The sequence below is a fragment of the Sciurus carolinensis genome, chromosome 11, assembly GCF_902686445.1.
Source record: "Sciurus carolinensis chromosome 11, mSciCar1.2, whole genome shotgun sequence".
Classification (NCBI taxonomy): Eukaryota; Metazoa; Chordata; class Mammalia; order Rodentia; family Sciuridae; genus Sciurus; species Sciurus carolinensis.
This window is the reverse complement of record NC_062223.1, coordinates 44,662,240-44,689,392: the sequence shown is the minus strand read 5'-3', so window position 1 is coordinate 44,689,392 and position 27,153 is coordinate 44,662,240. Positions and strand designations below refer to the sequence as shown.

The 27,153-nt window shown below is 41.2% G+C and overlaps 2 protein-coding genes across 4 annotated transcripts in view; one reads left to right on the top strand and one right to left on the bottom strand.

Moving 5' to 3' along the window:
- Tcp11l1 (t-complex 11 like 1) overlaps window positions 1-10,288 on the top strand; it is a 32,827-nt gene extending 22,539 nt beyond the window's left edge. For 2 of the 3 annotated variants that reach the window (XM_047517142.1, XM_047517143.1), the window contains exons 7-10: window positions 915-1,111; window positions 4,013-4,194; window positions 6,290-6,462; window positions 9,434-10,288. In XM_047517142.1, the coding sequence (XP_047373098.1) occupies window positions 915-1,111; window positions 4,013-4,194; window positions 6,290-6,462; window positions 9,434-9,636 (755 nt within the window). In that variant the 3' untranslated portion in view covers window positions 9,637-10,288. The remainder of the gene's footprint in view (window positions 1-914; window positions 1,112-4,012; window positions 4,195-6,289; window positions 6,463-9,433) is intronic. The other variant, XM_047517144.1, reaches the window with a different exon arrangement.
- Window positions 10,289-19,697: 9,409 nt separating this feature from the next.
- The window catches only part of Cstf3 (cleavage stimulation factor subunit 3), a 73,242-nt gene continuing 65,786 nt past the window's right edge, over window positions 19,698-27,153 (bottom strand). Inside the window, exons 16-21 of the mRNA XM_047516672.1 lie at window positions 25,354-25,423; window positions 23,967-24,162; window positions 21,798-21,951; window positions 21,017-21,111; window positions 20,820-20,880; window positions 19,698-20,402 (exon numbers count right to left, since the gene is read on the bottom strand). Of these exons, the coding sequence (XP_047372628.1) occupies window positions 20,200-20,402; window positions 20,820-20,880; window positions 21,017-21,111; window positions 21,798-21,951; window positions 23,967-24,162; window positions 25,354-25,423 (779 nt within the window). The 3' untranslated portion in view covers window positions 19,698-20,199. The remainder of the gene's footprint in view (window positions 20,403-20,819; window positions 20,881-21,016; window positions 21,112-21,797; window positions 21,952-23,966; window positions 24,163-25,353; window positions 25,424-27,153) is intronic.

Genomic DNA, 27,153 nt, shown 5'->3' with positions numbered 1-27,153 from the left:
ATCAGCCGGAGTCTAATACTTGTCCACAACGTATAATTCAGGATTTCCAGAGCAGGTGAGTCACAGAGAATGCTGTCTGTAGAAGGCTTTTGGCAGATTGAGGCCAGATGACCCAGCAGTCAGAACGGAGAGGCGTTCATGGGAATCAGTGTGCTGGCAGAGAACAGGCACACCCTCTTGCAGCAGGCTGTTGCCATGACCTTGGCTGCCCACCTGGTCTCTAGGAGACCCCCACTGGAGAAGCTACACCTCCAGGACCTCACAGATGCATTTTTTTTTTCTCAAAACGTGGACAAGAGCCTCTTGTTCAAAATTTCTGCATCCCTTAGGGTACTGCTTGCTACATTACTCAGCTTAGAAAAGCTAGGGGGGCGCATGGCTGATGAAAGCCCACTGAGGATCCCCCGGCAGTGTTCCCAGCACAATGAGTTACACACACCAAACACCATGTGCTCCCAAGCAAACTGCATTACTAGTAAAGAAAAAGCCCATTGCCATGCGAGGGTGTATTAATAGGGCACTCCCACCGGTGTCTTGGCCCATCTGTCTTTGGGCAAGAAATTTTGCCATCCCATGGATCTGGAGTCACTAGAGCTTTCAGTCATATCTCCTGCAGGACAGGAGGGAAGGGTTTGCTAAACACCTGCAGGTGGCAAGGCCTGGCATGGTATCACAACCGCCTGGGAGGTGAGTGTGGTCAATTTCTTTGTATCAGGACTCTGATATTCAGACAGATGATGACTTGCCTGAGATCCCTTAGCTAGGAACGGATAATCTGTGATTTGGATTAAGTTCTGTTTGATCCCAGAGTTCAGCCTGTACTATCTCATACTGCCAGGGTGATTGTCCCTAAAGTAATTACGAGAAGCATCCCTACTAAGTGTCATAGTAATACTTGCAGCTTTGTTTTTCAGATTCCCTGGACTTTGTCACCCAGTGGTTAGAAGAAACCTCAGATGACCTTATGGCTCAGAAGTATAAACATGCCCTTCCAGCTGGGGGTGAGGCTGCTGGCTCTGGGGACGCCCCTATGCTGAGCCCTGTCGCTGTCCAGAATTATGCATACCTGAAGCTTCTGAAATGGGACCACCTCCATAGACCTTTCCCTGAAGTAGGTGCTCCTGCATAGTCTTAGCCGCTCAGACTTCTTTTTGTGCAGCTGAGCTTTTTAAAAGCAATTGCATTATTCTTATGATTCATATACTCAAAGTTCCCTCTTAAAGTGTACAACTCAGTGGTTTTTAGCGTATTTGCAGTTACATAGTCATTACCACTATTGAACTTAGAACATTTCATCACCCCCAAAAGAAAAACCATTCCCTCTGCAGTCACTCGCCTTTCCCCTTCCCTCTAGTTCCTGCTTTCTGTCTCTAGGGATTTGCTATTCTAGAAATTTCACATAAATGGAAGCCTACAATATTGGTATTTTGTGTATGGCTTCTTTCATGAAGCATGATATTCACCCATGTTGTAGCATATATCAGTACTTCATTTTATTTTTTCTTTTATACTTTTTGTTTTTAAAATTTTAATTTTGGTACTGGAGATTGAACCTAAGAGCCCTTTACACTGAGCTACATCCCCAACCCTTTTCATTTTTTATTTCATGACAGGGTCTTGCTGAGTTGCTTAGGGCCTCACTAAATTGCCAAGGCTGGCCTCGAATGTGGCAGTCCTCCTACTTCAGCCTCCCGAGTTGCTGGGATTACATGCCTGTACCTCCACACCTGGCTTCCATTGTATTTCTTTATAGTAGTAGACTATACATGCCATTCAGTTACCATTTTAACCATTTCTAAGTGAACAGTTCAGTGGAATTAAGTATATTCATATTGTGTGACCATTATTATCATCTGTCTCCAGAACATCTTCCCAAGCTATAAAACTCTCTACCATCAGACAGTAGTTCTCCTATCACCTGGCTCCTGGTAGCCATCATTGTACTATGAATCTATAAATTTGACCACTCTTGATACTTTATATAAAGTGGAATCACACAATATTTGTCCTTTTGTGCCTTGCTTATTTTCATCTGTGTTGCAGCATGTATGCATGTGTCAGCATTTCCTTCCTGTTTAAGGTGGAATAATATTTCTACTGTGTGGATAGACCACGTTTGTTTAGTTGGTGCACTTGATTATTTCAGTTCCACTAGATTGTTCTGAATTATGCTTTTTTGAACATTCACGTACAACATTTTGCTTGGAATACATTTTCAATTCTCTTGGTTATGTATTTAGGATTGGAATTGCTGGGTGAGTGTAATCTTAATATTTTGAGGACCTGCCAGACTTTGTCCAAGCAACCACATCATTTTACAATCCCACCAGCAAGGTACGATGCTTCCAGTGTGTACTGCTGAATTTTTATCCTGTTTTTACTCATCTTGATCAAAACCACAACAGTGGTGGTGTTACCGCTTTATCTAAAGGAACTTCTCTCCCTTCTGTGCTGAGCAGTGGTTAGTGCTTCTAACTACAGCATTCCTTTAAGGGGATGATTAGCATGGGATTCCCTTATATTTTCTTTAAATGGCTAATTTGATGCGTACCCTCTCCCTCTTTTTTTTCCTTTGAGGATGCTTGAGCTCCTTATCTCTAACCTCAGATCCTGCTACTTTTCTAAATGTCTGTCTCAGAACTTCCTTATTTTTCCTTTCAAGAAGTTGTAAGCCTAAGATTTCTCCTCTTGCCCTGAGTTCCCTGTTTGTGCTGGAGGAAGATTAAAGAGGGTGTTGAACTGGTGGGGGTGTGTTCCTCTCTGAATAGTGGCATGTGCTCTTTTGGGAAGTTCTCAACCTGACATTTCTCTTAAAAGATGGCTGCGGTGACGATGGTGGTTTTTACTGGGGTCAGAGGGCTGCTCTTGAAATTAATCCTTGGAAATTTTTTTGGATCCCTGAAAATCTTTTTCATCCTAAACTCAAGTACTGTACACTGTCGAGAGGCCATAAAGCCAAGTGCAGTCCCTGCTGTGTAGCACAGTGGGCTAAAGGAGACTGACAAGTCAGTGGAATCAGTCTGTTTGAGAACTGGAGATGCCCAGTCTTCAGAGATAGTTTTTCCATTTTGAGAAGTTTGGGCTCTGACCCCAAACAGTTAATGTCTTGATTTGATAATCCTAGTAACTTATAGCCGAGCAGTCCTTAACGTTTATTTGATTAGCCAGCCTGTAGGAACTTGGGTTTGAAACTGGATCAGCTCATCCTTTCTGCCGCTCTTTCCCCTGTTCCACAAGGAGGTCTTTGACATGGTAGGACCAGAGCTGTCTTTAACACAGGAGAAGCAGTCATGGTAATTCACTCGTTGACTGCTTTCCATGCGGCTGTGATATGTCGGTCCTGCTCTGTTCACTGTTTCTTATTCTTCATTCACTTCCTACTTCTGGAGAACCTCCTTTGTGCTAGATGTTGAGCATTCCAGGCGAGTAAGTATAGGCTCTGCCCTCAAGGAACTCCTCCCCTGCATTAGGCTTTAGGGAGACTGACTGTCCTGGTTTGTGGGGGACTCAGGGAGAGTCACAGGACTTGGGAGTTTCCTTTTTAGACCTGGGACAGTCCCAGACAAACTGGGAGGAGTTGGTTGTAACTCTTTCCTTTCTAGTGCCATGATTCGTCTTTACTAAGTGTTGGCTCTGCCACCCACTTTATAAGCATGTTTTGTTTTTTTTTGTTTTTTTTGTTTTTTTCATCTTTTAAACAGCCCTGCAAAGTAGGAATCCCCATTTTGCATAGGCCTGAGCGGGTTGAGGAAACGTGAGGTCGTGCTGCTGTGAAGTGACAGAGCCTGGATTTCCACCCAGGTCTGCCCCAGGTTTTTCAGGAGTGTGCTGTGGAACTACAGACTTCCTCAGGAAAAGGGCACTGGAAGGGAAGGACTGTTCATCCTGTAGCTCTGAAATGACTCTAGGAAGTCCTGAGGACGCTGCGGAGAAGGGTGGGGGCTGTGTGGCCTCACCGCCCTCTGCTGGCCAGCACAAATCTCAGCTCAGCGGTGACTTTCTTGTGTTACAGACGGTTTTGATGGACCATTCTCGCTTCCAGGAGCTCCAGCTCCAGCTAGAGCAACTGACCATCCTGGGGGCTGTGCTGCTGGTCACGTTCAGCATGGCAGCCCCCGCAATTTCTAGCCAGGCCAGCTCTGCTGAGAAACTCAAGATGATTGTGAAGATTCTGCTAACTGATATGCATCTGCCGTAAGTGGCTGGGAACTGTGGAGGGGACCTTTAGTGGACAGATGGGATCAGGGGGCAGAGAGCAGACCAGAGGGCCTCCCAGTGTCATGCTCTCACGGAGCTGAGAAGAGACCTCGCTCCCCTGACTGCTCTCCTGGTGAGATTGCAGCAGAGTTAATTCAGGGCAGTAGGTTAAATGTTTAGGTATAACAAGGCTCTGGATAGTGGTTTTCAGATGTTTGGATTAGGACCCACAGTAAAAAATTCATTTTCCATTATGACTTACATACATATGTAACTGAAATTAAAACCTCACAAAGATGGAACTTATCCCAGTTATGTTTAATGCATTCTGATATTTTCTAACCTGTTCTTATTCCATTAAAAAAATACTGTTTGCTACATACTGTTGCTTTTCACAATCAACTAGCAGTAAAAACAACCCTGGGGCTCGGGGTGTAGTACTGCACTTGCCTAGTGTGTGCAAGGTCTTCTGTTCAACCCCAGCCAAAAAGAAAGGCCAGACTTAGAGACCACCAGCAACCCAGTCCCCAGGACAGCCAACTGCTCCAGCTGGAGCTCTTGGAAGAGAAAGGTTACTAGAAGAAACAAGAGGATTCTCCAGAGCTACATGCATGAGGTGGAGTTTTCTGCCCTTTGCAGTCCCAGCAGATGTTCTGTGCTGAATATGGATGTTACCCAGCAGAATTCACATCTGTGGGCTGCAGTGAAGCCATTAGACAGCTTACAGCTTATGGAACATTTTGAATGGTCCTGAGTAAACCCTGTATCTGACAGGGCCCAATTCAGAGGATTCTTCCAAAGAAGCACCGTGACACGTCCTCATCCTTACAAAATGGAGGAATCTTACTGTGGAGCTTGCACAGAGCATGGATGTGTCCAGGGCCGTCTGGGCGTGTCCCATGTTGTGACTAGGGGTTGACTCAGCATAGAGGCTTGTTTGTTCAGCTGAGGCCTAGCCCAAGGCCCTTGCCCAGGTGCAGCCTTAGGCTATCACCTAGGTCCCCTGCCAGTAGAACTGCTCTGTCAGAGCCACCGATAAGGGGCCCAGTGCAGTGCTTCTTGGGAGTCTGGCCCTGTACTCCCATATCCATCAGGGCTCTGGCTTGGAATTGAGTTGGTAGAGGCAGTGAGGCCCAGGCCTTGCTCTCTTGCTCCCCAGGAATTCTCCTGTACAAAGGATCTAGATCCAGAGCAAACCTTAATTTGTAATAGAATAAGTACTCAATAAATGGTAGCTTTAGTTAAAATAACTGAAAGTTAATGACTACCTGGTTCCCAGAGGTACTCTAGGAGAGTCTTGGGGCCCCAGGGAATAGTGCTTTTTATTTTTTATTTTTTTAGTTGTCAGTGGACTTTATTTATTGCACTGCTGAGAATCAAACCCAGTGCCTTACACATGCCAGGCAAGGGCTCTACCACTGAGCCACAACCCTAGTCCCAATAGTGCTTATTTTATTTTTTTCTTTTAAAAATAGTTAATGTGGTTGGGGATGTAGCTCAATGGTCGAGCATGCCCAAGACCATCCCCAGTGCCACAAAAAGAAAAGAAAAAAAAATTAATGCACTCACATGTTTCAAAACCCAAAAAGCAGGCTGGGGAGAGAGCTCAGTTGGTAGAGTGCTTGCCTGGCAAGCACAAGGCCCTGGGTTCAATCCCCAGCACCGCAAAAAAAAAAAAAAAAAAAAAAGCAAAAAAATCTATCCAATGATAAGTTTCTCTCCCATTCCCATCCCATGGCTTACCAAATGCTTGGTTTCTTGTGTGTTCCTCCAGAGGTGTTTCAGGGTATTCATAAGTCAGCTTATTTCACCTCACAGGTGGTAGCCGGAAGTTATGCTTCAGATTATGGGTCCTAGGATAGTCTGAGCCCATCCCTCCCCGAAGTCCTTTCTAGTGGAGGGAGGAGAGTCCTTTGCAGTTTGACCTCGTGCACAGCTTAAGCACAAGGAGCAGGGAAGACAGCCACGGATTCCCCCTGACACTCAGTCCTCGCCTGGTGATGTCGCCGTGTCAGGCAGGGCTGATGGAGCTGGTGCACTGTACGATGGGTTCTTTCTTTCCCTGGCTCTTCCTTTCCCTTCTCTGCTCCAGTTCCTTCCATTTGGAGGACGCCCTGACCACGATTGGGGAGAAGGTGTGCCTGGAGGTGAGCAGCTGCCTCGCGCTGTGTGGGTCCTCCCCCTTCTCCACAGACAAAGAGACTGCGCTCAAAGGCCAGATCCTGGCTGTGGCCAGTCCTGATGACCCCATTCGCAGAATCATGGGTACGTTTGGGGGAAGGCACGTAGCAGGGGGCTTAGGGGACGGGCCCCTCTGAAGAAATCCAGGAGGGTTTTATGGGCTAATGAGTGTCATTGGTAAGGAAGGAGCGTGATTCATCACCACTATGATCAGGGTGACTTAAAAGATGGCAAGTGGCTGGACAGCCATCCTTGTCTTGAGGGTTTGGACGTTGGAATCATAGACTGTGGTTCAGATCCTTCTCCAACACTTACTGTGTGGTGAGGCAAGAAACTTGACGCTTGCATTTCTACATCTTTAAAAAGTGGATCATACCACTTTTTAACCAGCCCATGTTACTGGGAGGATCACCTATGAGAAGGTAGCTATGTCAGGTGCTTGCCACCTTGCCTGGCAGCAATGTGATTATTAAAATAGCTAAAAAATAAAGACTTTGATTCAAAAATTAAAAATAAAAAATACTATTAAAATATTATTAAATATTAGCCAAGCATAGTGGTGTATGCCTGTAGTCCCAGGTTCTCAGGAGGCCGAGGCAGGAAGATGGCTGGAGCCTAGAAGTTGAAGGCCAACCTGGGCAACATAGTGAGACCGTTTCAAAATAAAATAACACAAGGGATGGAATGTGGCTTGGTGGTGCTTGCTGAGCATGCAGGAGCCCTGGGTTCAGTCCCCAGTACTACCCCCCCACAATAAAAAAATTAGTTTTAGCTGTTTTCATCATAATAGCAGTGGTACTCTGAAGAATTCTGTATTATTTAGCTTAACTTAATCATTTCATAGTATGTACATGCATCAAAACATGTTATACACTATATAGAACTTGTCTATAAAGCTTGGTGGAGAAAAAATTCCATTTTCTGGTTGATCAAGGAATATAATGTTCAACATTTAAAATTGAGATTGAGTTAATTTTGAAGCCCTTCTTCAAATTCTTTGAAAACAAGTTTTAAATAAATAATGAAAAATTAGCAGTTGTCAGGCAGAAATTGAATGATCTTTGGTTGTATTTCAGATTGGAATAAAAGACTGGACCAGTGATATGCTCTAAAAACTGTAACTTTTTTAGCTGGGCCGATGGCACACACCTGTAATCCCAGCAACTCTGGAGTCTAGGGCAGGAGGATCACAAGCTCAAGGCCAACCTGAGCAATTTAGTGAGACCCTGTCTCAAAATAAAAATTAAAAAGGACTAGGGACATGGTTCGGTGGTAAATTGTCCCGAGTTAAATCCCCAGGACCAAACAAACAAATGAACAAACACTATGACTTTTTTTTTTAAATATTATTTTAGATGTTGATAGACCTTAATTTTATTCATTTATTTCTATGTGGTGCTGAGAATCGAACCCAGTGCCTCATGCATGCTAGGCAAGCGCTCTACGACTAAGCCACAATCCCAGCCCCTGACTTTTATTAAATAATATTTTGTGTGAAAAAAAGAATTATAGGGATCAATGTGTATTTTTTTTTAAACACACTTCATCCCAGCCCTGTGTTGGTGACTGAGGAGGAGGCTCCTGCAGATCTTACAGGGCCCTTAGATTGTTAATGACTATACTCAGCTTTGGTAGAAAGGCAGGAAAGTGCCTGGAAAGAGACCTGGGGCTAACAAGGTGCTTCTCGTCCTGCCATCTTGGTTGTGTTGTGTTTTTGGTACCAGGAATTAAACCCACGGGTGCTTAACCCCTGAGACATTCCCAAGCCCTTTTCCATTTTCTTATTTTGAGATAGGGTCTTGCTAAGTTGCTGAGGATGACTTTGGACTCACGATCCTCTTGCCTCAGCCTCCTGAGCCACTGGCAGGTGTGTCCCACTGCACCTGGCTTATCTTGGTTGTTTTCTTAATAGGCAGTTAATACACGTGGGCATCAAAAGCAGCCACTAGGTAGGATGTTGGAGGAGCTCCACTTCTTGATGAGGCTGCCAGCTCAGGAAACTAGAAAACCACACTCACTGCAGATCAGAAGCCAGGGTGCAGCCGCAGTGGCTTTGCTGTCAGTGTGGTTTGGGGTTCATAAAGGTAAGTTAGTTACACCAGAGAGGATACTCCAGCCCAGGGCTGGGACATGTCATTTGAAAAGGCCTATTCAATATAGATGTCCCTTTGTTGTTTTTATAACAAAACCTATAAGAATTATGACTTGATCAAATCTTGTTTGGCTAATAAGGCTACACAGTAGAGTGCAAAAGCATGGTAGAGGCAAATGGGCTAAAAAATGCATTAGCTGAAGCTATTCCTCCAAGTAGGATAAGTTTGCAGATATCTGTGACTTCTGTGACCCTCTGTTGTCAGCACCAAAGAAGGAAGTTCATGGGTCTTTAACATGGGAAGTAGTAGGAAAAAAAACAGATCATAAGTCAGTGGTTCCCGAATCATCATCATCATCTCCTCCTCCTTCTTCCTCTTTTGCACTTGTGATTGAACTCAGGGCTTTGCACATGCTAGACAAACTATGTCCCCAGCCTCGCCTTAAACTTGTGATCTTCCTGCTTTAACTTCCCAAGTAGCTAGGATTACAGGCATGTTCCATCTCACCTGACTCTCTCCATTTTCAAACTTGTAATCCTGGCTTCAGTTTTCCTTTGTGTGTGATCTTGAACAGTGGCTGAGGTTGGTTTCAGCGTGCATGCTCCTCGGGCAGGACGTCAGTCCTTTCTGTTTGCTCATCTGTGCATGTGTTCTTGCATTGCAAATGTGGTTTGATCTTCTGGGGGCCAGATCTCATGCCAGGCCTTGTGCTGGCTGCTGAGGAGAGAATGACAAACAAGGTAAGTACAGTGCTGTCTTCATGAAGCCAGCCATCCTCAGGGGGAGAGGACGCATTGCACATGGATGAGTGTTCAGACACACAAGGTGCTGAGGGTCTGATCTAGGGGATTAATGGAGAAGACTTCTCCAAAGAGATGGTGGTTAAAGCTAAGAAGCATAGTCAGAAGTTTGTAAGGCCACCCTCCATGAGAAACAAGTAATCCTTTTCTTTTCCATGACAGAATCCCGAATCCTGACCTTCTTGGAAACCTACCTTGCCTCGGGTCATCAGAAGCCATTGCCCTCAGTTCCTGGAGGACTGGGTCCAGTCCAGAAAGAGCTGGAGGAAGTCGCTGTTAAATTCATTCGCCTGGTCAACTATAACAAGATGGTGTTCTGCCCCTACTACGATGCGATCCTCAGTAAGATCCTCCACAGATCCTAACACGTGTGCCCTGCAGCAGCAGTATTAACACTCGCCTCTGAACACCTGTTCTCAGCTATACCGTTGCTTTGGAAATGGCTATGTAGTACATTTCTATTTAACAGCGCTGACTCCAAAGGAAAAACTGTTGTGTATCACTGTTGAAAAGACTTGTTGAAGAATGCACTGAATTCTATTTTGAGAGATTGTATTTATGAGTGCAAGTTTACAAATCAAAGAAGCTTTTTGTTATCTTGACTTTGTAGGTAACAGCCAGCATTTAAGGAGTTGGTAATCTGTGTTTCCACTCCTACTCCATCGTGATTGTAGCATCCACGTCCTCCCAAGGAGACTGGGACGTCTCCCTTCTTTGATCTGGGTAGTTTTCTTCAGGTACCCCGTGCTGACAGCCATGACTTTACCTCTTGCCCCTCCCTTCAGTACTCCGTGGTAGAAGGGCTATATGTCGTCTTACTGCTTTTTTCCGCCTCCGTTTATATCTTCCACTGTGCCTAGCCTAGCTGGGGCTCCAGAACTCTTGTTCTAGAACAGTTATTTGATTTTAAAAAGCTGTTCTATTGGGCTGGGGATGTAGCACAGTGATAAAGTGCTTGCCTAACATGCACGAAGCCCTGGTTTTGATCCCCAGCATCACAAAAAGGAAAAAAACAAAACAAAACAAAAATCACTCAGGCTGGGCATGGTGGTGTGTGCCTGTAGGCCCAGCTACTTAGGAGGCTGAAGCAGGAGGATCATTTGGGCCCAAGAGTTCAGGGCCAATCTGGGCAACATAGACTCTGTCTAAATTAATAAAAAAAGCTTGTTTTTTTTTTTCCACAGAATTACTCGTAAGCCTAAATGATAGCAGTTAAGGCTTCGGGGATCCAAAGAAAGGAAATTCTTTTACCTTTAAGTCTTGAAAGTTAAGGAGGAAATTTGAAAGCTATATACATATATATATATAATATATATCTGTGTGTATATATATTATATATGTATATCTTTATATATAGGTATATATAATTTAGCATAACATGAAAGGAGAAATATTGTCTGGGAATTTTATTGATAAACTTACCCTGGTACAAACACAGATGCATTGATTACATTAGAATTCTGAAATTAGCTTTAGGTATTTTTAGGTATTTGAGTAGTAATTTTCAAGGAACTTCAATGACCAGAATTCCTGACACGCCCTGTGACTATGAGAGCAATTTGGGTTTCACAGATGATTTGTTCTGTTAAAAAAATATAATAAAACATGTATATGTGTGTATATGTATTTTAAAAAGGGCATTATGTTAGAATCAGAGCCACGAAGATGTTGGCGTGACCTCCAGTGTCAGAAGTGCAAGGATTAAAATAATGCAGAGAATCCCTTTATTAACCCTGATTGGGGGGTGACGAGGTGAAAGGGCATGAGAAACATTCACTCCGTAGACTGTCTAGCGATTCCAGAGCTGATAAGAAGGAATGTTAGCCAGGTGCAGTGCTGCTAACTAATCCCAGCTACTGGGTGGGTGGGAGGATCATAAGTTCAAGGCCAATGGTGGCAATTTAGTGAGACTGTTTCAAAATAAATTTTAAAAAGAGCTGGGGGTGCAGCTCCTTGGACTACACACACACACACAAAGCAGTGGTCATGTTGGGGCTGCGATTGATTTCTCTGGTCATGCTACACGCTGCGCAGATACTGCTTTTTACTTGCAGTAAAAAATAGATGCTGCATTATGTGGTTTGGAAAGTCATTAAAGTTTAGACTCAAGGACAAATTTTCCCTGGTTGATTTAGAGGGATAAAAGTTGATAAGTAGGGCCTAAGAGTCATTCAGCAGGGCTGGGGTAAAGCTCAGTGGTGGAGTGCCTGTTTAGCATGTGCAAGGCCTGGGTTCCATCCCCAGGACCTGGCAAAAAGAAAGGAAAGGAAGTCATTCAGAATAACAGCATATAAAGACTTTTGGGGGCTGGGATTGTAGCTCAGAGGTGGAGCACTGGCCTAGCACATGTGAGGCTCTGGGTTCGATCCTCAGCACCACATATATAAATAAAATAAAGGTATTTTTAAAAAAAGACTTTTGGATAAGAAGGTAGAAGAAACTTGGAGCCATTTCAGATAGACCCTAGAAAAGCCAGCAGCTATTTTGAGCAACCAGGAACATAGGCCACATTTTACTGAAGGCAGTTGTTTTCTCTGGTCCCTTTGGTCAGGGAAATGGCACAGTTTTGGTTTCTCAAGGAAGACTCAAAGACGCAGTTGGGTTGGCCTCGAGAGTGCAGGTACTTCAGTGATGTTGATCAGAGGAGGAGAGCAGTACCTGTGAGAAGGCATCAACCCGGCAGTATCAGGATCTGTTCTGCTTTTGGTATTTTTGAGATTGCTGATCTCTTGCCCAGGGTCCTGGTTGTGGGAGCTTAGGTAGAAATTATATGTAAGCAGATAAGCATAGAAGTGTTACTTCTAATCTATAATAGGGCAAATTAAAAAAAAAAAAAAAAAAAGAGCCAGGTAATATTTTGGTCCCAGGCAGGAGAATCTCGGATCACTATAAATTGGTAGACCAGCCATATTTCAGATGAGAGTACTTTAAAAGAAAAATATTCCACCTTTTGTAGTATGCTCAGCGTGGTCCCTTCTGGAGTCATTCCTCTGAGGCAGAGGTCACTGTGGCAGTGCTGGTTGGTGTGTGAGCTGGGTGCGAGGCTGCACCCGGGGCGAGCTCTGCCTGCTTCAGCTGCAGACTGTCCGGGGGCTCGAGGGGCGCTTCATCCAGCTGCCTCCACCCTCTGGTGGCTCACCTCTTCCTCTAGCATCTTCCTGAATCTCAAAAACTCTTTTTCTCCTTAAGAATGAACGCTTACAGGATTTTTTGTCCTTCCTGGGTTCCTATATTGGCAGAGCTGAGTTCATACTTTTGGAAATCTTGATGCGTATCTAACAAGGAGCCTCACAGTGGGCACCCCTACCTCAGTGTCCCCCAGTGGAGTTCCACAGCCAACTGAAGCCAAGGACGAAGGAACAAAGTTCAGAATCACAATGTTCCTGTTGAATCATTCAGTCTTTGCTGTATGACGATAAGTGAGCTAATTTTCTTCCTGGGACCTCCTAGACTTATCAGAGGGCCAGGAAAATCCAGGTAGTTCATTTAATCACTCAGGAAACACATCCACTTGCAGCCCTCCCTCCAAGACAAGCATGCTTTGGAAGAATCCTTCAAAATTGACTTAACCGTTGCACTTCATGATTGGATTTGACTTGATTTCCTGCCTAACGGTTTTGTGGAGACGAGCGTCTTTATGAAATTACTGTTTATTCCATCGTGCGGTATCACGTGTGGATAGGACTGAGCGCCTGAGAGTGAGGTCTGCATCTGCAGGCCTTGGGTTTCATAGTCATGGGTGAATGGACAGATGAGTGTGGAGAGCAGGAACTGCTACTTTGTGGTCTGTGTCAGGTGGATGGATTCTTAGTCTAGATGTTTGTAAAATCTCCTTCCGCTTAAAGCAAGCTACAAGACGGGATTGCTTATGAAACCATAGAACCCAACTGTAAATACAGGTCAGGTAAGAACTGCACTGATGTGGTGTTTTATTGATTAAATGCAAGTAGGTAGACAAGAATTTTTTCTCTAGGAAGAAAAGTTAGTCATAATTTTGTCTTCATAGGCATATGCTGTGCACATACTGACAGACTGAATAGACTTCTAGGCAGTTCTGTTTGTGTAGAGGAGCTTATTTTCATCTCGTCAAAGCCTTAGGACTCCTGGGAGCGAATAGATGAAGTGTTGTGGCCACCAACTTTCTTGATGTTTCAAAGGGACCAGGTGTTTGCTGTGATTTCCAGTGACCTTTTGGCATTATTATATGTATGACACTGGTGTTTAGTTTTGAGACAGGGTGGTAGAGAGGAAAGATGGTGTTGTCAAGGAACCAGGGATCTGATCTCTCATGTACAGGTCTGGCACATCAAGGCCCATTTCCCACACCTATAAAATGACAGGACTGACCTCGATCTTTAAGTTCCCTTCTGATTCTGACATTTGCTGATGGCCAGATTGTGCACAAAACTTGACTTCGAGAAGGATCCTGGTTTGATCTTTTTCCTCTGTTGTCTTCTGATTGTGTGATACTGGGCTGGTCATTCTCCCCAGGGCCTCAGCGTTTTCGTTTGTAAAATAGTAACGCTGCTGACACTGTTGCTGCGAGGGCGGATTTAGATAATGGTCATCAGAATATTTTGTACATGGAAAAGGGCTAAAAATGGCTTTGTTAACAATTTAAGAACTACAGAAATGTCTGCCTGTAGGTATACATCTGCTCTTGTGATAAACTCGAGCGCTTCTCGAGCAGGTTTTTACAGACTTGCAGGAAAAGTTTTCTTTCTGTCCTCTCCCGGGACTGTGGTCTGCTCCCATCATCTCTTCTGTACTAGAGCTGCAGTCTTGTCTTTATTTATCTGCTGACATTCACCTTCACCCCAATGATTTCTCATCCCAACTTGTAGGTTATTTGAACTAAATGAATGAATGCATGAATGGAGAATGAATGGTAATGGATGGGCTATGAAACTCACATTTAAAGGCACTGTCTCATTTAAAAACAATCCCAATAAATAACTACAAACAGCATTTGCAGTTGTGTATTTATACTGGGTTTCGTGTGATATAATTATTTCAACAGATAACCTTTTCAAAGCAACTTCATGGGGCAGGAAGGGATCTATCATCTTTAAGCTCAATAAGCTCTAAGCCCTCTCTACTTATTAACCTATCAAGTTCACTTGTACTTTTGGAAATAACCAGAGGCCTAAAAAATAAGTGCCATTAGTTGAAACAAACAGGGTTTACTTAAACTGTCCTCCAGGTGTGTTTCTGTCACACCTGACTTGTATGTGTTTCCTCCTGAACCTAAGACCCAGAGCTAGGCTGTAGGCCTGGTTTGATGGAATGTCACTTGATGTTGAAATCAGATGAGTCTGGTGTTAGTAGCACTAGTCAAACTTTACTTCCCTTAATCTAAACATTTTAAAGTTTGTTTTATCTGAATTTAAATATTGAGATTTTTTTTTTTTTTTTTTTTGATACTAGGAATTTAATCCAGGGGCAATTTACGACTGAGCCACATCCCCAGCCCTTTTTTAAAAATTTGAGACAGGGTCTCACTGAGATGTTGAGGCCCTGACTAAGTTGCTGGCATCAAACTTGGGATTCTCCTGTCTCAGTCTCCTGAATCTCTGGGATTATAGATGTGTGCTGCCACATCAGGCAATATTAAGAACTACTAAATGCGATTTCTGAGTTAAAAATAACCTTAAAATTGGGCTGGGTTTGTGGCTCAGTGGTAGAGCACTTGCCTAGCACGTGTGAGGCACTGGCTTCCATCATTACACCACATAAAAAATCATATATTAAAAATACCTTAAAATTGAAGTAATTCTCTTTTCCTGTCTTGTTCACATTGTCTCTGCTTTTTAAAGCACTGTCATCCTTCTGCTCAAAGCAGAACTCTGGTCAGAACTCTGGTCAGCGCTCGTACAGGGAAGAAACCATTTAGTAAAGGACTGAATTGTGGTTCTTGACTTTTGTGTTTGAGATGGGGTCTTCCCGAGTTGCCCAGGCGGGCCTCGAACTCCTGGGCTCAAGTCATCTTGGACTATAGGCATGTGCCACTGTACCCAACTCTTCTTGACTTTTGCTCCCAAAGTTTGGTAAGCTGACATTTTTGTTGAGTATTTAAGATTTTACCTAACTCATTAACACAGTACCTGAATTTTGTTACTTGGTATGACTGATCTTTAAAGGCTCTTGAAATTTTTATTGGATAAAGCATAAATTCACTTGCTTTATGTCACAGTCAAGGAAGACTTACCAATTTAAATGAAGTTTGCTTTGGGAATGGAACAAAACAATTTATGAACGTGGTAACTATACTATTGTGAAAATGAACTCTTTTTCTTGATTTGTGTTGGCGCATTCTAGTTGTACATAATAGTATGATTTGTCATATCTGTACATGCACACAGTGTAGCAATATAATTTGACCAATATCATTCCCCAGTATTTTCCCTTACCCCTCCTCTTCCCTGGTCCCTTTACTCTACTCTGCTGTCTCCCTTTGATCTTCATGGGATCCCCCTCCTACCTTTCTTTTCCTTTTTCCTCTCTAGCTTCCACATGAGATAAAACAGAAAACTCTTGACCTTCTAATTTTGGCTTATTTCCCTTAATATAATGTTCTCAAGTTCCATCATTTTCCTGTGATTAACATAATTTCATTTTTCTTTATGGTTGAATAAAAACCCATTGTGTGTATATACCACATTTTCTTTATCCATTCATCCAGTGATGAATACCTAGGCTGGTTCCCTAGTTTGCTATCGTGAATTGTGCTGCCATAAATGTGGGTACGCTCATGTTGCTGTAGTACGATGACTTTAATTCTTCAGGAGAAACACCAAGGAGTGCTGTAGCTGGGTCAGACGGCGTTTCCCTGCCTGGCCTTTTGAGGAGCATCCATACCGATTCCTGTAGTGGTTTTACTAATTTACAACCCCACCAACAATGTGAAGTGTTCTTTTTTCTCCACTTTCTCTCCAGCATTTATTATTGTTCATATTTTTTTAATTTTAATTTTTTAGTTTGTTCTACTTAGTTTCACATGGCAGTAGAATGCATTTTGACACACTGTACACAGATGAAGCACGCCTTCTTCTTCCTCTGGCTGAACATGGTGCAGAGTCACACTGGTAGTGTAATCATATATGTATATAGGATAATAATGTCCGTCTCATTCCACTGTCCTTCCCATCCCTGCACCCCCTCCCCTTCCCTCATTCCCCTCTGCACAATCCAAAGTCCCTTCATTGCCCCCCCATTATGGATCGGCATCCACTTATCAGAAAAAACATTTGACCTTTGGATTTTTGGTGGTTTGCCTTATTTCACTTAAGCATGATATTCTCCAGCTCTATCTGTTTACCTGCAAATGCCATAATTTCATTCTTTAAGACTGAGTAATATTCCATACTGTTTGTGTATATGTACTACATTTTCTTTATCCATTCATCTGTTGAAGAGAATCTATGTTGGTTCCATAGTTTAGCTATTATGAAGTGAGCTGCTATAAACCTTGATGTGGCTGTGTCACTTGTAGTATGCTGACGTAAGTTCTGTGGGTATAAACTTAGGAGTGGGATAACTGGGTCAAATGGTGGTATTATTGTTCATATTCTTTTTTTTTTTTTTTTTGCGGTACTGGGGATCAAACCCAAACCCAGTGCTTGCAAGGCAAGCACTCTACCAGCTGAGCTATCTCCCCAGCCCTGTTCATATTCTTAATGGCTGCCATTCTGACTGGAGTAAGATGAAATCTCAGTTTCGATTTGCATTTTCCTAGTTGCTAATGATGTTGAACATTTTTTCCTAGTTTTGTTGGTCATTTGTATTTGAGAAGTACCTGTTTACTTGCCCATTTATTGTTTTTTTTTGTTTTTGTTTTTTTTTCTTTTTGGTGGTGCTGGGAATTGAACCCAGGGCCTTGTGCATGCAAGGCAAGCATTCTACTGACTGAGCTATATCCCAATCCCTTGTATGGGTTTTTTTTTAATTTTTTGAGTTCTGTATATATTCTAGATGTTAATCCTGTCCAAAGAGTAGCTAGCAAAGATTTTCTCCCATTCTGTAGGTTCTTTCTTTTTTTTTTTTGGTGGTGCTGGGGATTGAACCCAGGGCCTTGTGCTTGTAAGGCAGGCACTCTACCGACTGAGCTATCTCCCCAGCCCTGTAGGTTCTTTCTCTATACTCTTAAAATTGTTTCCTTTGCTGAGCATGTTTTTAATTTGATGCCATTCCATTTATTAACTCTTAGCATTATTTCCTGAGCTTGAAGGGTACTATTGAGAAAGTTGTTGCCTGTGTTTCTGTGCCAGAGTGTGGACCCTACATTTTCTTCTAGGAGTCACATAATTTCTGGTCCAATTCTTAAGACTTCGATCCATTTTAAGTTGATATTTGCACAAGGTGGGAGGTAGTTTAGTCTCATTCTTCTATATATGGATAACCAGTTTTTCCAGCACTATTTGTTAAAAAGGCTGCCTTTTGCCAACATAAGGAATTCTTAACATTTATATATTAACTATGGACCCATAGAGGGTTAAACAGTTACCAAATAAATTCCTAATTATCAACCAAGGTCAATATGCTGACAAAAGTGATATTTTTCATTCTTTTTCAGTGGTATAATTTTGTTACATTTACTAGTAGGTAGATTCTATAACTTTTTATTTTGCTAGGTATGCCAACATAGATATAACATCTTCTTTGGAGTTCTGGTGGTTAATGCAGGAGTTTAAAGCTGATTTTTTGGGGGGTGGGCACTGGGTAGTTTGGAGCAGTTAGCCACTAAGCCACATTCCCCAGCCCGTTTAAAAAAAAAAAAAAAAAAAAAAAACCCTTTATTTAGAAACGGTCTCGCTGAGTTGCTTAGGCTGACTTTGAACCCACCGTCCTCCTGCCTCAGCCTTTCAAGTTGCTGGGACTACAGGCATGCACCACTGCACCCAGCTAAAGCTGATTTTTAAATATAAGATTGTTTAATCACATCTGAATTCAAATTCTAAATTATGTTCTCAGTATATAAGTTTCTTAGAAACCACTCGACTTTCCTTTTCTCTCCTTTCTGTTTGTTTCCTTCCTGAGTTTCAGCTTTCATTCTGAATCACAATCCTTCAGGCGTAACTAGTTTTCAGTGTAGTAGTTTTTCCAGAAATGAGTTAAGAGAAGATAATGTTACTACCAAAGAACAAAACTTAGTTCTTTGGACTGAATCTGCATGACAAGTTTTTGCTCATTATAATTATAATTTGGTTAATTGGATATAATTTTCTTTATTGCTATCTGCTTTTAAGAGCAATGCAAGATGAAATATCTTATGCCTCAGATTTAAAAAATTTTTGTCATTGTAGATGGACAGCATGCCTTTATTTTTTTTAAGGTAGTACTAAGGATTAAACCCAGGGCCTTTACATGTGCTAGGCAAGCACCCCGCTACTGAGCTACAGCCCCAGCCCCTGCCTCAGATTTAATTAAGGGAAAACATGTTGACATTTGAAGATTTTTTTTTTTAATTTACTGTTTAAAAATATTTTCAAGGTCTGGGAACAGTGGCATACACCCATAATCCCAGTAACTTGGGAGGCTGAGGCAGGAGGATTGAAAATCTGACGTCAACCTCAGCAATTAAGACTGTCCCCAAATAAAAAAAGGGATAGGGTGGTAAAAGAACATTTGCTTGAGCATGTGCCAGGCTCTCGGTTTGATTGCCAGCACTAAGGAAGGGGGAAAAAAAACCTTTGTGAGTACCCAAAACGACCAGGAAATGACATGCAATTGAGTGTATATGACCTTTCCTTTATTTATGTATTGGTACTGGGGACTGAAACCAGGGTGCTTAACCACTGAGCCACATTCCCAGTCAACCCCGCTACCCCCTTTTTGGAGACAAGTTCTCGCTAAGTTACTTAAGGCCTAAGTTGTTGAGGCTGGCTTTGAACTTGCAATCCTCCAGCCTCTGGAGTTGCTGAGATTATAGGCCTCCTGGAGCCATTATTATTATTATTATTATATTTTATTTTATTATCATTTTGGTACTGGGAATTTAACCCAGGGGTGCTTTACCACTGAGCTACCTCCCTAGCCCTTTTTATTTTTGATTTTGAGACAGGGTCTCACTAAGTTGCTAAGTCTAGCCTCAAGCTCACAATCCTCCTGCCTCAGTCTCGAGTTGCTAGAATTACAGGCATGTGCCATGTATTTGAAGTGGTATTGGCTGCCTGGGCATGGTGGCACAGGTCTTTTATCCCATTGACTCCAAAGGCTGAGGCAGGAAGATCGTAAGTTCAAGGCCAGCCTGGCAACCTAGTGAGACCCTGTCTCAAAACATCAGAAAATTAAAAACGGGCTCAGAATATGGTTCAGTGGTAGAGCGCCCCTGGGTTCAATCCTCAGTACTGGGGGGAAAATGGCTGACTAATATAAAGTAGCTATTGTAAATAAAATGTGAATGAAAAAGTAGAAGGAGGCATGTTTTTGAAATCCTTTATTTTCTAAAGGACTGTTTTAAAATTTTAAACTACAAAACAGACTCCATACATTCTGCCATAAATAAAAACAAACAATAAGGCAGGACTCTACATAAGCAAACTGAGAACTGTTTTTCAGAAAATGTGATAAAATGCTTTACAATCATAAGCCATCCAGTTTTTAAAATAAAACTGTGGAAAACTCACAAATCTTCAAGCGGCACATACAAGACACCCTTGAAGAGGGAACAAAATGTGGTTCTGCCATTTTGTACTGTTCTCACATTCTTGAAAACCTAATCTTGCTTAGAGCATAGGTCTGTTCCATATTCTAAAATTCACACAGGTTTGTTTTTTTCTCAAGAACCATATGATAGAGGCACCAATGACAATACAACTTTGTTTCCAAGAACCTTGTAACAAAGTATTGTCTCTTTTAAACATATGACTTAAGAGGCAAAAGGGAATCCTGGGTAAGAGTTTTCTCAGAGGCAGGTTTTTTTGCCTGCTTCATCGAATTCGCTTCTGCTGCCGCGCTCTGTAAATGTCATGGACAGGGGGAACAACAGCTCCCTTTTCTTCATCTTCATCTGAATCCTCGTTGGGCCTTTTGACAGCCTTGGTGAGTACTGCGTTACTTTCCACTGGGCCATTGCCTTCCACAGCCAGCTCTGGGGCCCCGCCCGTAATGATCCTCACGGCTTCCTCAACAGCTACAGAAACAGCAAAGAGGACTGTTGGACAGTGTTTAAAATCATGCTACTGTGAAAGAATAAGCGTGTTCTACTTTGGATGTGTATTACTCATTAGCCCATTAGCAAGGCAGGGTAGTATTGCTGATTCTAAACTAAGGGAAATAACAAAAACTGCGATTAAAATGAATATAATTATCTTCACAAGCCAGATTGGATAGTGCATGTTCACATGAATAGAAAAGATAAGCTTATGTGACATTTTACTTAGTGGAAGTAGAATCTGAATAAGTCTGTCTATTCAAGAGGGTCCAGTCCACTCCTGGGTTTCATTGTAATTCTGCAAATTGGCTAGCTGGTGGGAGACTTCAGTAGCAGGAGAGACCTAGGAGACCATAATGTGAATTACACACTGAACATGGAGTTTTCACTACTCACTATTTGGTATCTTGCATCTTCGGAAAATTTCCATCAGTTCATCCACTTGTACAAAAGGACCCTATTTTAACACACAAATTTTAATCTCCAGTTATTGGACAAGTTAAAGTAGAAGTATTTTACATTTCTCCTAAGAGGACAAGCACCAATGAGTAGGACCCACAGAACAGTATATACCATGAAAATAGTGAACAAACCTGGAAACAGATAGGAGGAGGGAGAAGTTTCATCAAAACGACAGCTGCAGGGGGCACCGGGAACACTCCACCAGGGACAGGGTGTAAACCTGGAGCTGTGAGAGAGGAAAAGCATGAACCCAGTGGGATGGGAGAGCTCATGTACAGGTAAGAGCTAAAACGAAGCAACTTGCACATAATGATTTTCTAGGTCTTGCTTTGTTCTGGACATTTTTAAACGCTGTCAGTGCTTTACCGGCTTGACCAACTCAATAGGTGGGACAGGAAATGCATTCTCAGCCCTGTGGCCACTGGGAAGCAGAAAAGTGACAAGTGACTTGGTGTAAGGCAACCAGGTGCTGAGCTGAAGTAAGTTTTTGTCAAGGACTTTCTGAGCTGCGCGTGTCACTTGTTCATCAGTCCTATTTAAAGGCAGTTCATCAACAGCATATTTAATCAGAAGGGCCTTGTTTAAAAAGGATCTAGTAACTATAAGTAATACCAAATAACAACACCAAAATTAAGTTTCCAGATATTCAAGTGAGCTGCACCTACAGCATTTCTGAAAACTAAGTATCACTACCCAAAATGGGTTACTAGAATCTGGACCACAGAGAGTTTTGTTTTTTTAGGACATTCTTAGTTTCTTTCGTTCAAAGATTACTGCCAATTCACTTGTCAGTAACCCTAAGTCTAATAATTAACCTATAACAGAAAGGCCATGTTACTTTCCCCCCACACCTTGGATTTAAATCCACAAACACACCGAAGCCTCAGTACTGGATCTGAAGTCATGGCTTACGTGCTAAATGCCGTGGCTGAAATGGAATCATCTGCTGGGTGTCTGGTTTAGGGTATTCTGGTTTTCTATCCACTTCATCTTTCAGAACAGGCACTATAGAAGGAGCTACAACTGGGTCTGGAATTATAGCTGCTAGCTTAGCACGGGAGACATCCTGAAAATGCAGAACAGAAGAATCCTAAACCTGAAAAAGGGTCTTATAATTGCACAATTCTACAATCTTGAGGATACTGTGAGAATAATTGGGTTAAAACCACAGGAAGAGAATGGAGAGAGAGATGCAAGAAGTTCAACAATGGTGAAGGTTGTTACTTAAAGGATAGCTCCTGGCTCTGAAGACCTGGTGTTTTATAACCTTACCCCAACCCCATCTAAGGATCACTAGACTGTGTCACCAGGTAGGTGACAAATTTGCCAAGCTCTTGTGGGAGAGATTGTAAGATGACAGCAAATACAGGGTAGGGTGATTTGGAGGAAAATTCAAGATTTTAGATATTCTTTTGAACCTCCTTTCCACTAGACTTAAACAACATCTGTCTTGTTAGGTGAGGTCCTGCTACATAAAGGCACAAATAAAATGTTTGCCAGCACCTACGCTCCTGAGTAAGATTTCACTCCTGAAGAATGATTCTCAACACACTGTTAGAGGGATAAAGGAACATATATTGAACAGCCACCATTTGTTAGTTTCCCTCCTGGATGAGGCAAATAATAACATCTCCATTTTTTAGAAAGGACTGAAGCTCGAAGGGTCACATTTCTCATAAGAAATAGAGGTTTAGGAGCCTGGCCTTTGACCTCCCACCAGTCCAGAGGCATCTTTTCAGTATGTTGTCAGGACTGAAAACTCCCAAGGTATGTCAAAGGAGTACTACAGTCACCTGTTAACAGGCCCGGTCCCATTTCACTTTCTCAAATTTGCTCAGACAGTTGGTGACATCTGGTATTATATAGGCAAATCTAAATGACTTGGCACAATGGGAACTGCTTTTCTCTCTGACTCGTGTATGTAACATGCTACCAACTACCACATGAAGAAGCACATTAATTCTTTCCAAATAAGAATAGCAACAAACACAGGATGGAAGATAACACGTTATTTTCATTAACCTTAATTTTCATTTTCAACTTGGGAAAGTTCAAATAGCCTTTTTCTAATAAAGCAGTCTTAAAATGTCTTTGCCTTTTAATTAAGTAAACAAGAAGTAGAAGCTACTTATTCCTGAGCAGTTATTCCATGAACACTCAGAACCCATGGTTGAGAACAGGAACAAGGGACTGGCACAGAACTAGGGCTGCTACTACAGGAAAATGTCTAAAGCTGAATTATGGCTAGTTTTTTCTCAGTTTCAGTCTGGTTCAGACACAGAGTGGGACTCAGACTAAAAGGTCAGTGAGGAAAAGGAGAATGGTGGTCAAGAATACCCTAATGCTAGTTGGTGTAAAGCAACCAAGCAGGCACTGGCAGATCTGTCTTACCCTTGGATTCCATCTTGATCTTTGTTCACATGGCACAGAAAGATCAAGAAATGATTGTTTTCTCAGCAAGGGCTATTTCTGATTAATAAACATTAATCTTTCCTCTTGACCTAAACTGGTTCCCGGATTAGATTTGTTTGTTTGTGGCTGGGTAGTCTATACAGGAGAGATCCATTCCTATGTGAGCCCCTAAGGGCTGCTGAATGAGTGCTGTTTTAAGGCTACAAATCTCCCAGGAAATTTTATGACAAGTCGTCATGTTTCTTCATTATGTTTTACAAAATAGAGCAGGAACTACATTTGGTTTAAGATCTGTCAAAACACGTTCATTGATTTGATGCAAATTATTAGAAAAAATAGCACTTAAGATGACATTCAGAATTTTTTTTTTTCTTCCCTCCACACACTTTTTACTCACTCACAGAACATAAGATATAAGGCACTGATGATTTCAGAAACAAAATGAAAGAGTTAAATCTCATTTTAATTATAATTTTATTCAGCTACTTTTGATACTCAATATTTCATAAACCAAGAAAATCACTGAATCTTTTTCTTTTTTTGCAAATCTATTCTAAAACTAAATTTATATTTCAGAATCTACTCATTTAGAATGATGGGTATCCACAAACTCTTCTAAAATATTGGAAAAGTAAAGACAATACAGGCATCTTGATTCTGAGTACATACCTTATAACCTAGTGCTTTTAGTTCACTTGCAGAGCAAGGATACAGATCCATGAACTTATATCTGTCCACCAGCAAAGCAGTTTCTTTGCCTTCGTACTCTTCTTTGAATGCTGTAAACCGTCTTTTTTCCACTTTGAGTATACTGGCAAGATCACCAATATTACTTTCAAAAGCTAGAAACCGGGCCCAGATTTCTCTATAAGAAAACAAATACAATCAATGCTTAGAGTTATTCTGGGTTTGCATCCAGGAGTCCATTTACCAAAAAGGAAAAAAAAAAAAAAAGTCTGAATCGCTCCCCTTTTCTTTCTAAATTATAAGTTTTTTTGTTTTATTGTAAAGACTTCCAGACTATAGAAAAATGGAAGAGTACGTGAATACCTATATACCATTTCCCAGATTTAATAATAATATTTTGTCATATTTGGTCAATCTTATTTAAGCATTTAAAGTAAAATATAGGTATAATATTTCACCCTAAATATTTGAATATTTAAGCTTTTTTTTGAGTTGTTTCTTATTTAACATAATTTCCCATTCTTTGTAATCAACAAGAAACACTTAGGGTAAACTCTAGGTGGAAGAGTTAGAAAAGGAACCTAGAAAGATTTCTAATTTCTTCTGAATTTGTTTAGTAGCATGAAATAAAATATAGAATACATTTTTCATCTAATATATGAATAAAAATACATTCTAAAATCCAATATGTCTTTTATTTTTTCATGTGAATGTGGATCACTTGGGACAAACTTGTGTCTTATCATTATTCTAACAGCCAATATTAAAGCTCTGAGTTTGCTTAAATGTACGAAAGAATATATTGAGTGCCTATGATATACCAGGTACAGGTCTATCAGAAAAATCCTACACTGGTAGACATTACTGTGACTCAGTAAGAAAGTGAGGATTGGTGAGGTTGTAAAATGTGCCCAGTGTCTACGTGGGCTGAGCTGGAAATTAAACCCAACACGCCAAAGTCTTACTATTTACTATGTTGTTCCTCTGGTACAACTGACAAGAGTCAAAACCAAATTGGGGACAAAATATGTAAAACAAACTTTGAATATGTAAGAACAGTCTGCTTTGGATTAAGGGAAGTAAAAACTTCAGAATTCCTCTCTAACATGTTTATATCAATTTCTAGAGATATTAAATGAGAAAGATATTAAATATTTAATAATAAATTATGAAGGCATCTCTCAAAACAATTCTAATCATTATGGAAAAAATAATCAGGTATGAAAATCTTACAGGTAGGTAAAATGAACCTCGAGAGAGAAGCGAAATTTCTCCTGATACCCCATTCAGGCAGACATTCACACAGATCCTCACTGGCGGATTAAGGCTGCCCTCAGAACCTGACTGACACATGTTCACAATGGCTTACCCAGACTTCTCCGGAGGAAGGCTTCCAGATGTTAAAACTCGTTCAAACAAAACTCGGGTATTATTGTCCTCTAGGATATTTAACAGATTTTAAATATTAAAAAAGGTCAGTTTTACAATTTAACAATGTAGTTTCACAAGCATTATCTCAACTTAATCCTCACAAAAATCCTCTGCAGCAAGGTAACTATTGTCACACCTGATTTTTACAGCTGAGGAAACTTGAGGTTTGAAACAGTTGAGTGACTTTGGTTTGGTTTGTCGTCATTACACAACAGGGTTGTAACTAGAAGCCAGGTCTTTTACCTCTAGTTCGACTATCTCTGTGCCACACTGCAGTTGCTATACAGTGTGATATTGGAATAAGGTGTCCCATTTGTCTTTCAAAAATAATGATAATTACATGCCTGCTGACATAATACTCAGACTACTAACATTAAAAAATACACTGAACGTGAAGGATGGCAAGTTCAAACTTAGTTACAATTGAGTTTCTTATTTTAAGACACCAGGATTACTCTACATTTCATTTCTTTATTTTACCATCTTGTAAAAGTACAATAATATCTAGACTGAGAAGCAAATAGTAAATGAATTAAAGACTAGTTGCCAGAAGTAGATTAAATTTTAATGTTAGGAGTTCCTCTGCAATTGAAAGTGGGGAAAAGACACTTGTTAAACTATAAGGGACTTTTTTAAATTTAAGAATATAGTAGTAAATCTACTAATAACAACTGAATTGTACACTTCAAATGGGTGCATTTGTGATATGTAAATTATACTCAATAAAGTTATTTTAAAAATATCTAGCATAACTGGGCTTTGTGGCACCTGCCTGTAATCCCAGTGATTCAGGAGGCTGAGGCAGGAGGACTATGAGTTCAAAGTCAGCCTCAGTGAGGCCCTAAGTGGTTAAGTGCACCAGAAAAAAAGGAAAGGAAAAAAAAAAATCTCTCGCAGAGTGGCTGGTTTGTATTGCCTTCAGGTAGTTATTCAATTTGCTCCATATCCCTATGCAGGATAAACCCAAGAGAGAATAAATGTATTTTGCCAATGGCACCATCTTCACAACTTTCAATTATACTTTCAATTATACTATACTTCAAAATATATTATACTTCAACTTTCAATTTCACATACTATACTTCAAAAAATATATTTTAAAAATGTTAATTAAATACTGAATCTTCCCCAGCACCCAAAAAAATAAATAAATAAATAAATACTGAATCTTACCCTTCTTGCTTTATCCCAAGTTTTGCTCCAACATACTTTTTAACATTCCACATAATAGTTACGTGCCATGTTCTCTGACTGGAATAATGTCTTTTTCTCTTCATCTGGCTACTTCTCATTTCTCTCTCTCTGTTTTGGTATTTGGTTCTGGGGTGGAACCCAGAGGTGCACTACTCCTGAGCACATCCCCAGTTTTATTTGAGATGTTCTAAGTTGCTGAGACTGGCCTCGAATTTGCAATCCTCCTGAGTCACTGGGATTCTCAGCATGCACCCCATGCCCAGCTATTTCTCATTTTTCAAGGCCTTTTCTCTGACACCCTTTAGGACAGCACTGTCCAAAAAAATACAATGGAAACCAAATATGTAATTTAAAATTTCTGAGCCAGGCATGGTGGCACACACCTGTAATCCCAGCAACTTGCAAAACTGAGGCAGGAGGATACCAAATTTGAAGCCAGTCTGTCAATTTAGCAAGACACTATCTCAATATAAAAAGGGTGTCTAGCTCCATTGGTAGAGCACCCCTGGGGGTTCAATCTCAGTACCACAAAAATAAAAATGAA